This window comes from Patiria miniata, unplaced genomic scaffold (assembly GCF_015706575.1).
Source record: "Patiria miniata isolate m_02_andy unplaced genomic scaffold, ASM1570657v1 HiC_scaffold_21, whole genome shotgun sequence".
Classification (NCBI taxonomy): domain Eukaryota; kingdom Metazoa; phylum Echinodermata; class Asteroidea; order Valvatida; family Asterinidae; genus Patiria; species Patiria miniata.
In genome coordinates this window covers 6557849-6572780 of record NW_024037060.1, presented here as the reverse complement: position 1 = coordinate 6572780, position 14932 = coordinate 6557849, and the positions used below count along the sequence as shown (strand labels likewise).

The 14932-nt window shown below is 42.0% G+C and overlaps 1 protein-coding gene across 2 annotated transcripts; it reads left to right on the top strand.

Annotated features, from left to right (window-relative positions):
* The first annotated feature begins 256 nt into the window (after nucleotides 1–256).
* Nucleotides 257–14513, top strand: LOC119729656 (transmembrane protein 245-like). Of its 2 annotated transcripts, none has more exons than XM_038202319.1 (17): nucleotides 257–667; nucleotides 1444–1708; nucleotides 2169–2379; nucleotides 2842–3113; nucleotides 3265–3429; nucleotides 4343–4453; nucleotides 4936–5040; nucleotides 5372–5454; nucleotides 6804–6894; nucleotides 7412–7510; nucleotides 8078–8245; nucleotides 8566–8688; nucleotides 9448–9584; nucleotides 10282–10382; nucleotides 11150–11321; nucleotides 11594–11797; nucleotides 13726–14513. In XM_038202319.1, the coding sequence occupies exons 1-17, from the start codon at nucleotides 417–419 to the stop codon at nucleotides 13742–13744; spliced, it is 2577 nt and encodes an 858-aa protein (XP_038058247.1). In that variant the 5' UTR covers nucleotides 257–416; the 3' UTR covers nucleotides 13745–14513. The 2 variants fall into 2 exon arrangements, with proteins under 2 accessions (XP_038058247.1, XP_038058246.1); XM_038202318.1 differs by having other exon boundaries at nucleotides 11594–11812; nucleotides 13726–14512.
* Nucleotides 14514–14932: the final 419 nt, after the last annotated feature.

Genomic DNA, 14932 nt, shown 5'->3' with positions numbered 1-14932 from the left:
GCAGACGTTTTAATTCAGTCATATTGAACACAGAAGATATCTCCTCATGATATCTCCATAAAACCATGGAGGAATAAGAACACCCTCCATGGTAAAACAAAAGCATGTACCCTCTAGATGGCTGCGATGCAAAGGTTACGTATAAAGGTATTGAGAAAATTGGAGGCGGGGGCTTTTTTCCGATGTTTACCAAAATTACTAGTGTTATATTGATTTTCATGATTCGGTCAACTTACTACGGCTGTGGCTGTTTTGTGGTTTTTACACAAAATGTCATGAAACAGTCGTAAACTACTCTGTAAACTGACACAAACATAGTCGGGGGACACTGCAAGCAATGCCGTGAAAATCGATCGCAGTTTGGCTTGGGCACCAGACTCGACATAATTGGGAATTTTCGCCAGGGACTTCCAAACATGGCGAATCCGTCGACTGACGGCGGGGAACTCCGCTCTCCTTTCGACAGTGTTCTCACCACTTTCCTGCCGCAGGGCCACGAAAAGAACCTCAAACAGGCCTTCTACAATGCCGCCACCATTCTCTTCATTGTGCTTTTCTGTGGTGCTGCGGTTGCGGTGTATTTCGTTCTGGAGATTTTCATCAAACCTCTGTTGTGGGCCGTTTTGTGTGGCACGGTTCTGTATCCGTTCAAGTACACGCTGACCAGGTAGGCCTACCTGCATTATTTATGTTAACCTCGATGAGTTGATCATCTGGCTGAGCTGAACGAACTGTGACTAATGCTTTCCAAATGAAATGGTTGTCAAAATAGCATAATTTAATTAACATTATCAATATAATTAAGGCCTAATAATAGTAATATAATAATAATATCATTAAAATGGGCATACTTTCTTTATAATTCATTGCTCATTGCCCTAGCCCTTTTCCCAAGTTTTACCTCGAAAAATAAATGTTGGCCTTGTTATACATGTAAGTTATAATTGTTTGTGGTGTCCGTTAATAATTCAGGCATATCTTTTCATGCATTATACTTAACATGCTTAATACTTATTTTAGTTATAGGCGCAAAGGCAACCGTAAATGTAAGTGTGTTTTTAGAGAAATTGATTTTTGTCACGTTTAAATAAAACGTATACAAATTGAAACTTCATAATAGCAGAACTAGAAGCAAATCAAATATGTTGAGGGGCATGGACTGTAGAGCAACTTTAAACACGTCATTTTCAGCATATGCAACACTGAAGTAATTAATTGTCAAACAAACAAACAAACAAAAGAAAAAACAAAACAAATCAAACCGAAACAAAAGAAAAAAATCCAAGTATATATTTTTGGAGTAATGTTTATCATCGGAAATCTGCCTGATTTTTGAATGCGTAAAGAGAAAAAGTGAATTTATTTTTCAAGTAGGAATTCTGTTCATTCTATTCCATTTTCTGCCGGCTTAAGACCCTTTTATCTCTCGCTTGATTCCTGTAGCTATGTCAGCGGTTGGCTGCAGGGCCTGGAGGACTCTAGCACCCCTCTAGCCGTCGGCACCATCGCTATCCCTCTCAGCCTACTCAACTTTGCCTCGGAGCAGCTCGGCCAGGTCATCTCTCATCGCTTCAAGCTGCTGGTGGCGGTCTCGCTAGGCCTACCCCTGTCCTACTTGGCTTATCAATGCTTGGACTACGTGGTGAACATCTTACTGGGGGTGTTCTACGTGCTGTACGAGGGGCTGGGTTACTTCAGCACACTGTGGGTAAGGAGTGGCCGGGGGGGGGGGGGGGGTTATCATCCAATTTGTCTGGAGCAGGATTGGAACCCACAGCCAGTGAAACTTTGTATTGGTACTCTACCAGATGAGCACTACGTTGGCGGTCGCCCAAATATGGAAACCACCAACTGTATACAATATTTGTACAGGATGCGTTCTTCACCGACTCTTGTGCACATTCCACGTACATGTAGCATCATCGATAGTTCCCTTTAAGGAGTCCACAGAAGCAGACTTTGTCCAAATTACTTGGCTACCACGGCAATTACCCACCTGTCAATGGTAGCAGTTGAAGCTACTTACTGTCGACCGTATCCAATTAATCCACATGCAGCCTGAGCCTTAGACTCGAGCAGAAATTTAGTGCACTCCATTCGATTTTAAGGGATTGGGACAGTTTTTGTAACCATAATCTCCTGTGTTTCCTTCCCTCTTCTGGGGATAGGTGTGGACCATCATCATTGCCTACCTCCTCCTAGTCATCTTCTGGTGGAATGATTCCTCCAAGGCACTCCTTGGGAACCTAGCCGTTCCTGTATGGATCATCCTGCTGCTTCATCTTGCCAATCTGACCGGGCCGTTCCGCGTCTTGCTCTTTGTTGTTGTCATCACCCTGGTGGCACTTGGGTACAGCACGATGCGCAGGAAGGAAGCCGGTAAGAGCCAGCTTCAATCAATTAGCACCTGTAATGCGTTGTATTACATTGTATTACATTGTATTTATTTCCCAATGAATCCATAATTTGTGGAGTGCTGGGGTGGTTTTGGGCAGTGCGGGGAGCATCAGGCAGGATGATTTGAGGCAGTGCAGGCACAAATGGATTTTTAGTGTGACGAGTTGAACACTTCATTGGTGTTTTAATTATTTATTTTTATTCGAATTATCTTGGTAATGAAACCAAGAATTCTTCAAAAATGCAAAGGGTGATTAAGAAATGTTCAGTTTTAGAGGTGGGAGGAAAACCCAGGAAGAATATTCTAGGGAAACCCACAGAAACAGGTAGGGATTAAAAAATCCAATCCACATGTTGGCCCAGGTGGGATTCGAACCCGATTCACAGAGGTGGAAGGCGAGGAAAGTACCAATCACCTGACCTTTCATTGACACGATTTTCCAGTGGATGCCACAGATGGGGATGAGGACCAAGATTCCAGCCTCAATTCATCCGAGACCGAGATCAGCCCTCGCCCTTCCGACACTGCGGTGTCTGCCCAGCCACAAGAGGGCCAGGATGCAAAGGAAGATGTATCCAAAGTAGGGGACAAGCAGGAGGGCAGAGCTAAGAAGGAAGAGGGAGGCGATGAGACAGATCTGGATCGGCCGTCTAGGCTTGATATCCCGCAGGCAGCTAAAGAGCCCAAGACGGAACGGAAAAGCAGCAAGGATAAGGTAGGGCTAGATCATGTGAATCACACTTTTGTGTGTGTGTGCATTATAGTGCATAAAGTATGAGGGAAAATGACCTTGGATGGCACAGTTGGTATGTGCAAAGCATCCAATTGTGATTCACCTCTAGCTATTGATGGATGTTTATCCACAGACTCCGCTCAGCACCCGCTACCTCCTGGGTCTGTTCTGGACCTGTGTCCTAGTCCGTCTCTGGATGCACATGTGGCTGCTACAGCTTCTGCCGATCCCCATCGCTATCTGGCTGCTCAAGAGAGCAGCCACCCAGTCCGGCTTTTGGGACTTCATGAAAGCCAAGGTAAGACGGCATCTGATATACGTGGCTATGGCTACTTGACAAGGAGAAGTGGCTTGAGCCCCTTCCTAAAGGAGTTTGTGTAATTGCAAGCCGTAGCCAAGTACTTTGGACGCAATTTAAAGTTGTAGACAGTATATGTAATCAGTAACTGACATAATCGTGGATTTAGAGTAAGTTCGGTCAAGAATTTTGGGTTAACCATAGCTCAACCGACTTTCATCCCATGTATGCTGGTCTACAATTGTTTGACTACCTTTCACTGGTTCACGGTTATCAACTACTTTCTCTGACTCCACAAAACGTAACAGCTGTGGTTTATTAAAGTGTCTAAAGGCGTTCCTTTGATGTGGTTCGTTCCCTGATACCTGTGGACCCGGACTTGTAATGGACCCAGCTACAGTACAACACTGTGTATTTCCGTATACTTTTCAGGCTTGGAAATGAATTGACTAAACAATTTCACTGGTCATGAAAGCTTATTATGATGAGATTGTCCATGTCCCTTTGCGTAGAGTGCCATCACTAGACACTTTGCGCTGTCACCATCTCTTTCATTGCATTTAAGAGAGGGCGCTGTTTGCAATAATAATAGTAATAATATATAATATTATTATTATTATTCATACGTATACCACAAATGTTCAGGCCAGCGCCAATGCACTTGTGCACCACTTAGTTGTTTTTTTTCCTCACATGCGTACGGGACCAAAAGAGTCCAAATACTGGTGCGTGAGATCATGGGCGTGACGCCCATGCATGATGAGCGTTTGCGTATTATTAACACACTCTGTACGCTGAGCATTTTGCTCACAGGCGCAATAGCAAATGTCGTGTCTAGGTTTGATTATATGTCTATGGTCTCTACATACTGTTTAACCCTGGTTCACTGTGACTTGTTACTGGTTTATCTAAGGTGGAGTCTGGGAGGCTGGATGCGATGGACTGGGTGGCAGGCAGGGAGGACGCCTTCATTCCTCCTTACATCAGAGGTCTGACTACGCTCTTCCTCAAGGGAGACAGAATGGTAAGACGCAGCCTGAGATCGTATGGTTTATGTAGGGTTCATATTGCGGGGTTGGTAACAGCTGGCTAGTTGCTTAACCCTAACCCTGCCAGATGCAACGCAGTGCAACAGGTGTGAACTCTGTGGACCTTGCTGCATTGGGCCATCTACACCAGTACATAAACAGCCAATTCTGAGACAATAGGAGCTAGGCCTATAGACCTTTATCATGCTGTCACCATTTCAGTCAGGTTCCCCGTATCCAATAACACTACTGAGTTATAATGTTTTTGTGCAAAAAGGAACCAGACTATTTTTCCAAAGCCTCGCTTTGGTTACGTTGATTTGAATGGGAAAAAAATCAAGATGGCCGCAACATGATAATGGTCTATTGAACAATGCTACAGTTGAGTTTTACTTCAATTTTACTGGTTGTTTTCCTTGTCGTTGTATTCAAAGCCATATTTGTTAATGCTGAACATCTTTGTGTTTTTGACCTTTAGGTGATTGGTGTTCTGAAGAATTCTGTCGATAAATTCATCAGTATATTCCTCATCCTTGGGGTCATGATTGCAACGGTCATCATAGCGTTCCTATTGGCTATACAGGTAAATTGCTCATTGACACTTATGATTCTAAGTAATCCGGCAATCGCCATTAATGAGATGCGCCACCCATGGGCATGAAAACCGTAGTGGTGGTAGGAGCACGGAGTGTGCGCACACCAACTGCGTGGAAGGAGGGAGCATACTGTCCTTTTGACTGATTAAGTTGCTGACTGACTGACAGTTGTATTTTGTCAAATGTTTGCGTCCAGCCTGACTAGCTCGCTATTTCTTAAAATGCCGCAAGACACTACACATTGTTTGTTCTCATCCTCCACTTAAACCCTCCTTTAAATCCTGTAAATATTTCAACATCTGTGATGTTTTATTTCAGATTCAACAGGAGAGCATGCACTTGATTCAGTTGTCGGGCAACCTGGTGAACGAGACCATCGCTCAGAACCCAGATCTGCAGCAGTAAGCCCAACAGTCCCTCATCCATGTTTTCTTGAGAGTTAGCCCGTGCCTGAATTATATGGCTACGGCTTGCAATTACATATGTGTCTATTAAAGCTAGAGGTTATCATTTGCAGCTATCCGAAAAGTAACTGGCGTAATGATTGTTGAAAAACAAACTTGGTTGAAAGATAGTAAGGGAACTAAACTCCCTGTGAAATTATTCTTTCTGGGAAGCTGTCATTTTGAAGTAATCAACGAAAGAAGGCATTTCCAACGGTGATTCTTAAGAAGCACCGTAGGAAAATTTAAATTAGTAGTTCGTTTTGTTATTCAGCGCAGCGCGCACAAGTATTGGAACGACGCACACGCGCGCGCGGTTGTTATAATTCGTCGGATCGGTGCGCGACGTCGCGTATAGCTGCAATTCAAAACAATTCAAAACATGATTCAGTAACTTTTGATTTGAAATTGAGATCCTAGAATGCTGTTTTTCTCGGAATATACAGCTGAAGCTGAGCTGAAACTTCATCCGGTTAGTTGTTCAGTACCCTTCATTAGATTTTGAGCACTTTTGTTGCTTCAAACGAACAAAATGCACAAATTACAAATGATGGACTATACCTTTAAGGCGGCTAAAAGCCACTTCCCATAGACTGAAGTGTTACTGCTGATGTAGCCAAGTCCTTCATATGTGACCTAACCCTCTTATGTACAAGGACTTTTTTTACGGAGGGTTTTACAGGATAGACGAAGGTATATCCAGGCCATCATAAGTTTACTACGTCCTTGATGCCCCTTGACAGTTAAATTAAATTAAATCAATGTTTCATTTTTTTGGGAGTAGAGTGGTCTAATAGTCCTTGCTCGCAGCAGAATTGCGAAGGACGAAGGTGCAACGTGGTCGAGCTGAAGGCATGTAGAGGTGCCTTGGGCAGCCGCCATATGATCCACGTATGACCACAGAGTACAACCAGATCGAAAGTGTTGATATTTGAGCCGGGAGGGAAACCGGAGAACCCGGAGAAAACCCCTCATGGCACAGGAGAGAATCAACAAACAACTCTACTCCCATATTGTCCGAGCCGGGAATCGAACCCGGGTCACAGCGGTGAGAGGCGAGTGCTTACGCATTGTCCCACCCATGCCCCTCATGACAGTTAAAAAACAAGTAATACTACTATAGCTCCCTGCACTGTGGGCGATTTTGGAAGATGCTTGGAAAGTAAGGGTTTATTTGTGAAGTTCGTAGGCAGACAGACAGTGACTTTACACTCCACAGATTCTTGGCAAGATTGACATGCGGTAACTAACACAAGAGCAAGGGTTAATGAAGCGGGGTTGATTTTTAAAATTTTGATGGCTTGCAGATGGTTTCCCGGTGCAGCGGACATGCAGCAAGCCGTGGACTCGGTACTGAATGATGCCTACCACTACGGCAGAGATTGGATATCCCACAAGGTATGGACTACTTAGCAGGAAATCTAGATGGCTTTTGTGCGTCCGGGGAATCACGAATCACACTGTGCTGCAAATCATGTGTCTCACGGACTCCCATTTTGCAATTTCATGGTCAACGTCCTGTAAATGCTGTCCTGCAGCGTTTGCGATTCCATTCTTGATTATTTTGGATATTCCTACTTTAGAAGTTTTGCAAACAAAAGGTGGAAGTAACTTGGCGAGTTGTTCTATCCTTGCCTTCCGACTTGCCTTCCAACTGGGGTTCGAATCCCACCCAGACCGACCTGCGCATCGTATTTCAGTCCCTGTCTGATTCTGTGGGTCAATGGAATATCTGTCTCGGGTTTTCCTCCAACATCTAAAAGGAAATATTTCTTCATTGCCTTACATCTGTACATTTCCTCAGTATTCCAAGCTACATTGCTTGTGCACTTTGAAGAAACATTTGGTTTCATTACCGGAAAGAGTTGAAATTTAAGTAAAATGAAGTAAAAAGTCAGGTTTTTGCTCATTGCAGGTGCATAGTACTCTGGGCGGTGATGATGACAATAAAGAACAGATTGAGGAGCAGGTGTTACAGTTATGGGATCGGCTGTATGTACAGCTAGCTGCCAAGGTAGAAAGATGTCATCTTATCACAAAGATGCTCATTACCATAAATCATGTTGATATTTAACCCAAACCTTATTAACTCCATCAAAATCACCCACCCCCCCCCCCCATTTTGGCAGATAAGCCATGTGTACTAAGTCCATCAAAATCCACCAGCACCAGTGATGGGTTTCAATGGATTTAGTCATGAAGCAATATGCAAATCAGAGTGAGTTATGAATTTTGACGGAACTAAGTAGAAAGTTAGGGTTAGGACTAAATTTTTTCCTTCTGGTATTTTTGTTAACAACTTTTTAGAATCCTTCAAACCATCACTGCACAGTTAACTAATGGCAAATAGAATTTTGTTAGATTTGTAAAGTTACGCCTGACCCCTGCTTCACCCAATCCTTCAAAATTGTAAGGGGCCATGACGGATTTAAGCCTTTTTAATCATCTTTTGAGCTATCCCAGACAAAATCAACTTGTTTTCGTTTTTACCCTCGTCTTGCTATATGAGTGTATGCCATTGTTGATTTCAACTGAATAATGGCACTCCATTATCATTTGGACTTTTTTTAATGTTCCTCAGAATGGCACAAATGACAATGATGACGATGACGATGACAATCGTCGTTTCCTTGCTGCCAGCGTCAACATGTCCTGGAACGGTCTGATGGAGACAGTCGGCAAACTGGACGAGGTCGAGATGGGGGGCTTTGTTCAGGCTGCGCAGGACAACTTGGAAACTGTCAAATCGGTAAGTATGACCTCTTTCTTAGAGTCAATTTTATTTCAATTTCAGAAACATTTTACTTCCATCAAAAGAAACGAATAACCTAATGTATTTTTTTTTCAAGCAGATTGAACTGTTAGAATTTATTGATGAATGTCAGGAAAGATCTCACACCATGGTTATGATTAAGCGAAAGTCTGAACTTTTTCATATATCAAGGAGCTTTGTCCCATCCCAAACATTGTCTTCTGAGATTAATATTCTTGCTTTTCTGGTTTACATGTTGTTTACATGTGTGTTTACATCTTGTTTACTTTGTTTTTGTTTACTTGTTTATCCATCAGGTCTTGGAGTCAGTCTGGATGGTACTGATGAGTAACGTCAGTATCCTGTTCACAATTCTCACGGCCCTTCTCAGCTTTGTCTTTGAGGGCAGCACGGCCCTCCTCAACTTCATCATTTCTTTCGTAAGTTAACATCTTTGGAAATTGCTTAATATCTTGCATTCCCACTTTGTACATCCTCGTATTAGACAGAACCCTAGCAAGCCGAGTCCATATCTGTCCACCTCGTGAGATGAATTATTCATGAACACTTCGAAATATGGACTGACATAATTTCTGACCAATCAGAATGCTCCTTACATAAGCTGACCCAGAATTGCCCCCGACAAAATAAAATGGTAACGCGCTGTGCCTTCCAGAAACGTGCTCTCCAATTAGCTAACATAGATGGCGCTGCAATTTCAGACCTGAATATTCAGTGCGTAGGAAAATGTCACGAAGTCTGTGCGGAGAAACTGATTGGCCAACAATGACTGTTGAAAGAGTAAAGATTCAGACTTGGTTTGCCAAGGCGTCTTACAATTTAAATTGATCTGGCAAGCGAGGATGACTTTGTTGATGTGGGCCTATTTCATGGCACTGCTAAGCAAAGAATTTGCTAAGGACAAAAACAGTTTGCTTTAATAGCCAAAAGCTTAACAGCCATGTAATGTATACTGAGAATTTGCTAAGGACAAAAAAATTTGCTACGGAATGACAAGAATTTGCTAAGGACAAAAACAGTTTGCTTAGCCAAAAGCTTAACAGCCATGTAATGTATACTGCCAGCGACTGGCTGTTTGTACTCGGCATATACATTTTCTTAGCAAAACTGTCTTGAAGGTACTTGAGGAATGTCCATCTCAACCGAGATTGATTGTTTTTTCTTGGTGTGTTTCTTAGTTGGTGTTTGTGACCACTCTCTTCTACCTGCTGAGTGCAAGCCGTGGTCAGTTCCTGCCCATGCAGTGGATCTCGGGGCTGACTCCAGCCGGACAGGCCAGCAGCCGATACAGCAACGCCCTGGAGACTGCTATCAGGTAAGAAATCTGTCATCAAACGCCGTCTTTGAATATGAAGGTGATCGCTTGCTCTCCGAGCCATGAAATTGATTTCAGTTCACAGTGGAGACGTGTCACTATAAACCAGATGTGTCTTAAACTCTTTTGTTCTGGACAAAACGTCTGAAACACAATGGCAATTATTTTCGGACATTTGGTTGATGTTGCAGACATTTTAAAAATCCCATCTTGCGTTTCAGACATTTCGAACGTCTGAACTGTAATACTGTTAAAACCACTCACGTTTCAAACATTCTGTTAACATCAAAATATCTGAAACATAAGTTTATCAAGAAACGGGCCATGATAAGTTTCAGACATTTCCGGCTGACTGACAGGCCAGTTCCTTGATATGCCTAAGTTTCAGCCATTCGAAATGTCTGAAACGTAAGAGGGGATTAAAAAATGTCCCAAATGGTGACCAAATGTCTGAAATATAATCACCTTCGTTCACATTTCAGACGTTTTGTTCGGAAAATAAGTGTTTCAGACATTTCTGGTTCGTAGTGTGTGGGAATAGTACATTGCTGACATCTGTATGATTGAATTTCAAGCAGAATGATGTAAATTTCATACGGAGTTTTGCCCTGACTGACTTAAATAATTAATAAATATTAAAAAAAACATTGAATAGATGTTGCTGACAGTTCTTTTCTACTTTGGGTGTTTTGTGTAGGGATGTTCTCGGAGCATCCATTAAGATGTCGGCCTTCTATGGACTGTACACATGGCTGACGCATACCCTGTTTGGCATCAAGATTGTGTTCATCCCAACAGGTAGGGAGTTTTGAAGCCAACGTGTGACACAATCATTAGTGAAAGATTTGCGTTTAGTTGTTTAACTGTTTCAAACTTCAAACTTAAAGGGAAGATATAACATTTGCAAGCATCAAAAAACGAAATGATCACATTATCACGAAATATCTTACTGGATTGTTAGGGAATGACAGTCTTAAGCATTCTGTAAAATCGTAACTGCTGCTGTGCTGACATTCTCAAGAAAAATTGTATTTTTCCAACGCTGGTCGGCCGACCAGCGTTGGAGAAAACTGGCTTTGTTTCAAAAACTGCTCCTACTCTTTCAAATTTAGTTATTCCGCATTTTGTTTGCAATTGATTACACACCTGTGAAGGGGTACAAGCCTGCTAGACTGATTCTCTGACCTTACAATTCCCAAAAGTCTATAAAATTGCTCAGTTTTATCTTAAGTGGGGTCAGGGAACCAGACTACAAGAACATGATTGGTTTTCTTGGTTTTTCCAGCATCTACGAACCCAAAACGTGAAACAAGCCAGTGTAACAATATTTGCTATAACATACTAATCCTCCAAATCCATTTACTTCTGTAAATTGCAGCAAAAGCAAGTGATGTAAATTCCCTTTATTAACTCAAATTCTGACAGGTTAAGTTAAATCTTGGGAATGATTTAGTTCGGTGCAACTGTCGAACGCTAGTCCGAACAGTTGGTACTTTTCTGTTTGAGAGTGAACCCAGTTAGTTTTCCATTGTGTTACTCTTGTGCTTTCTTCTCTTTGTATCCAGCTCTGGCGGCCATATTGGGTTTTGTGCCGTTCTTGGGTACCTACTGGGCGGCCATACCGGGGGTCATTGACCTCCTGGTTCAAGGCGAGAGGGGTTTGGCCATATTCCTTCTCGTCTGCCATTTCATCCCGATGTCCGTGGTGGACACTGCCATATACAGCGACATCAAAGGGTATGTTGATGACGACTTCCGGTGAAATCAGAAGAAATGACTGTGGCTGTGGCTGTGTCTGAATTACCTAGCTACGGCTAGCAGTAACACACATGTCAATGGGAAGTTGATTTAGCCGCTACCTTAGGTGCATGTGTAACTGTAAGCCGCAGTCAAGTAGAGAGTCATCTATTGTTGACAAAATGCTAGACATACCGCTGTCTGTTGCGTTTGTGCAGTAAATCTTGAAGTAGTATATCTGAATTTGTTGTCTTCATTATTTCCTCCAAAAGTGGGGGCCATCCCTACCTGACTGCCCTCTCTGTGGCCGGCGGAATGATCTACTTCGGCCTAGAGGGCGCCCTCATCGGCCCCATCCTGCTCTGCGGACTCCTGGTGGTCGTCAACATCTACAGCAAGATGATGCAGGGCTCCGGGAGTGCGCCCTCGCTGGTCAACCTGCGAGGCACGTCCTCGGCCTCCGTGGGCCGAACGAGGTGGGACTTCCGCAGGTAGGCAGGGTCAGAGGTCACACTAACCTGTCATCCTGCATCCTGTCATTTCATTTCATTTTATGAGATTTTTTTTTTTTTATTCTTTTTAAGATCCGGGATATTTTGCATGATGAGAAAATCTGAAGGGGAAAGGTATCCGTCCTGCCTGTGAATGACACAGTATGCATTGACCAATGAGATCAGGACTTTGGGTCAGGTGACCACGATAGCGCGGTGAAACTCGGTCACAGGCAGTGTGAGAAACGTGCACAAACCAAATCTGGAATGGTTGAAGCCCATATCATGTGATATGTCATGTGATACCCTTGTCATGTGACACCCATGTACATGTAATGTGATATGGCAGTTGATACTTCAAAACCGTTTTTTTTTTTATTAATCAACTAAATATATTACAATTTCGGCATTTGATAATTCATAATTGTTTCGCTTTAGAGGAAATCTCCCATATGAAGACCCACAATTTGAAATTATGTTTTCGTCATGCAAAATACTCCCTGTTGTTGTTTGAATTTTTTTAGACATTTCTTTTAGTTCCTTTTGATTTTCACCATCATCATCATCACATTTCATAGACATGCTCACTTAAACTTTCAGTTGGTTCCGTTTTCTCTCGGGTATACAATTATCTTGAGATGAATTAAACGTAAAATTTGTGAATTGCCTTGTTTCCCTGATCATTACACAATTTTATTCATTTACAAGACATGTGAAGGACCTACCTATCACATTGATTTGCCTTGAGAATCTTCTACAATTAATGTTTTTCATTGGTTCACCACAGCTAAAGTAGGATTTGCGCCGTAAGGGTAGAGTGGATCAAAGAAAAGTAACCAACCAAATTGTTGTTAAAAAGCTTACTTGGTTTAAAGATAGTAATGATACTAAACTCCCAGTGAAATTACTCCTTCTGGCTTACTGTCATTTTGAAGAAAACAATAAAAGAAGGTCAATGGACGTGTCAAGTGACACATTTTTGGAAATTTCTATTTGTAGTAGGTAGGTAATGGGGCAAATCCGTGAATGGGTTCTAGCATTGACATGATGCATGCGCGATTGGCTGCTATTATATGTCAGTTCAGTGTGTGACATCACGCGACTATAATCGGCTGAATGAGATTCCCGGAATGCACAATTCAAAATTTGAGATTCAGAATATCGTTTTCTCAAAATATACAGCATTCACAGAGGCTAAACCTGCGTCAGGTTAGTTGTTAAAGCTACAGTCCATCATTTGCAGCTATCCAAAAAGTAACTGACGTATTTATTGTTGAAAAACATACTTGGTTGAACGATAGTAAGAGGAATTTACTCCCTGTGAAATTGTTCTTTCTGGCAAGCTGTCATATTGAGGAAATCAACGAAAGAATGCCTTTCAAACGGTGTGTCTTAAGATGCACCGTTGGAAATTTCCGTTAGAAGTTCGTTTTTTATTCGGCTAAGCGCGCGCAAGCGTTGACACGACGCTTACGCGTGGTTGCTATAATTTGTCGGATCAGTGCGTGACATTGCATAGCTTCAATTGGCTCAGTGAGAACGTGTCTCGGACGCTGAATTCAGGCCCAATTCAAAACATGATTCAACATTTTTTTTATTTGAAATCGAGATCCTATAATGCTGTTTTTTTTCTCGGAATATACAGCTGAAGCAGCGCTGAAACTTCATCAGGTTAGTTGTTCAGCACCCTTCTTTAGATTTTGAGCAAGTTTTTTGCTTCAAACGAACAAAATGCACAAATTACAAATGATGGACTATACCTTTAAGCACCCGTCTTTAGATTTTGAGCACTTTTGTTGCTTCAAATGAAAAAAAGGTCCATTCTACCTTGAACGGCAGATCTTCTGTTGTGTGAAATGCTCAAATCCAGCTTCGTGGATATCCATCTTCTTTTCCTACTATTTCCTTTTCAGATCAGACACTGTGTCCTGAATGATTACCTCAAGTTACGCACCGTGCTCATCAAGCAGACCTCGCGATAATGCTCTCTGTATGTTTGAAGCACAAATGGAGCTTGATAATACTTGTATTAATTAAGTCAACTTTGCAGTGTGTCTACGCAGTCTGTGTTCTTGTATAGCAGGGTATCTTGCCTAAGCAGTAATCCGTAACCATGCTAATAGGAATTTTAAATGTAAAATGACAAAATAGCAAGATTAAAAACTAATAAATGATGCTGAATACATGTAAATGGTTGTATGTTGCGAAGTGCTTACAATTTCTGAAGATTTTCAGACGTTTACCTATATTTGTCTACTTCTGCAATATTTTTTGTTCGTTTAAAGTTTCTCTCTTTCTATCACAGTACTGTCATCTTTTAATTTTTTTCCCATAAATTGTGTGGCTGAAGTTGTGTTTCTCGAGCATGAGGTATTTCATTTTAACCTTTTCCTTTTGGAAATAATTCTTTGCCGATATTATCTGACTATCGCAACTTCTTTAAAAATCAGTGTGGTAGTTTAGTCCATCACAAGTCCAGTTGCAACCTCACAAGTAAAATCATGGTCACAGATAACAGGGGATCAACAATGGTATAGGAATGAATGCCTTCGTTGCGGTTCATTAGAAGCGCTTGTAATTAATCTATCGCGGTAGAATCGCGTCAACACAGCTTGTGACATATTGTCCAATTATATGATATATACAAATGGCCTATGGACGCAGAACGCGCAAAATCTGAGATAAGGCAAAGAAAAAATAAGTCAGTCTCTGGTCAGCGCGCGCGTCAATTTTAATCATGCGCGTCGATCACTTTTTACCCAAAATGTTCCTCGGTAGCTCCAACAGCACCCTCTATTTCCGCACCTCTTCAATTTTTTTTGCCAAAGAGCACCAAGGAATGGGAAATTGCACCAAGGCAAATGATCGAAAGCACCAAAGCAAATTATAGATGTACATGAGGACAATGTACATGAGGACACCAAAAAAACAAAATATTACCCACCTTGTCTGTACAATCCAAGCTTGAAGAAAAAAAAAAAAAGCCGCATGGCTGCGTCAATTCCGGAACTTTGGTCTCACCAGAGACCAATTTTTTTTTTTTGGCCTAAACAAAACTTAGCATACAGTGGTCCATAGGGTTGTCTAAGGGGCGTGGCTAACTCGCAAACGACGATTGGT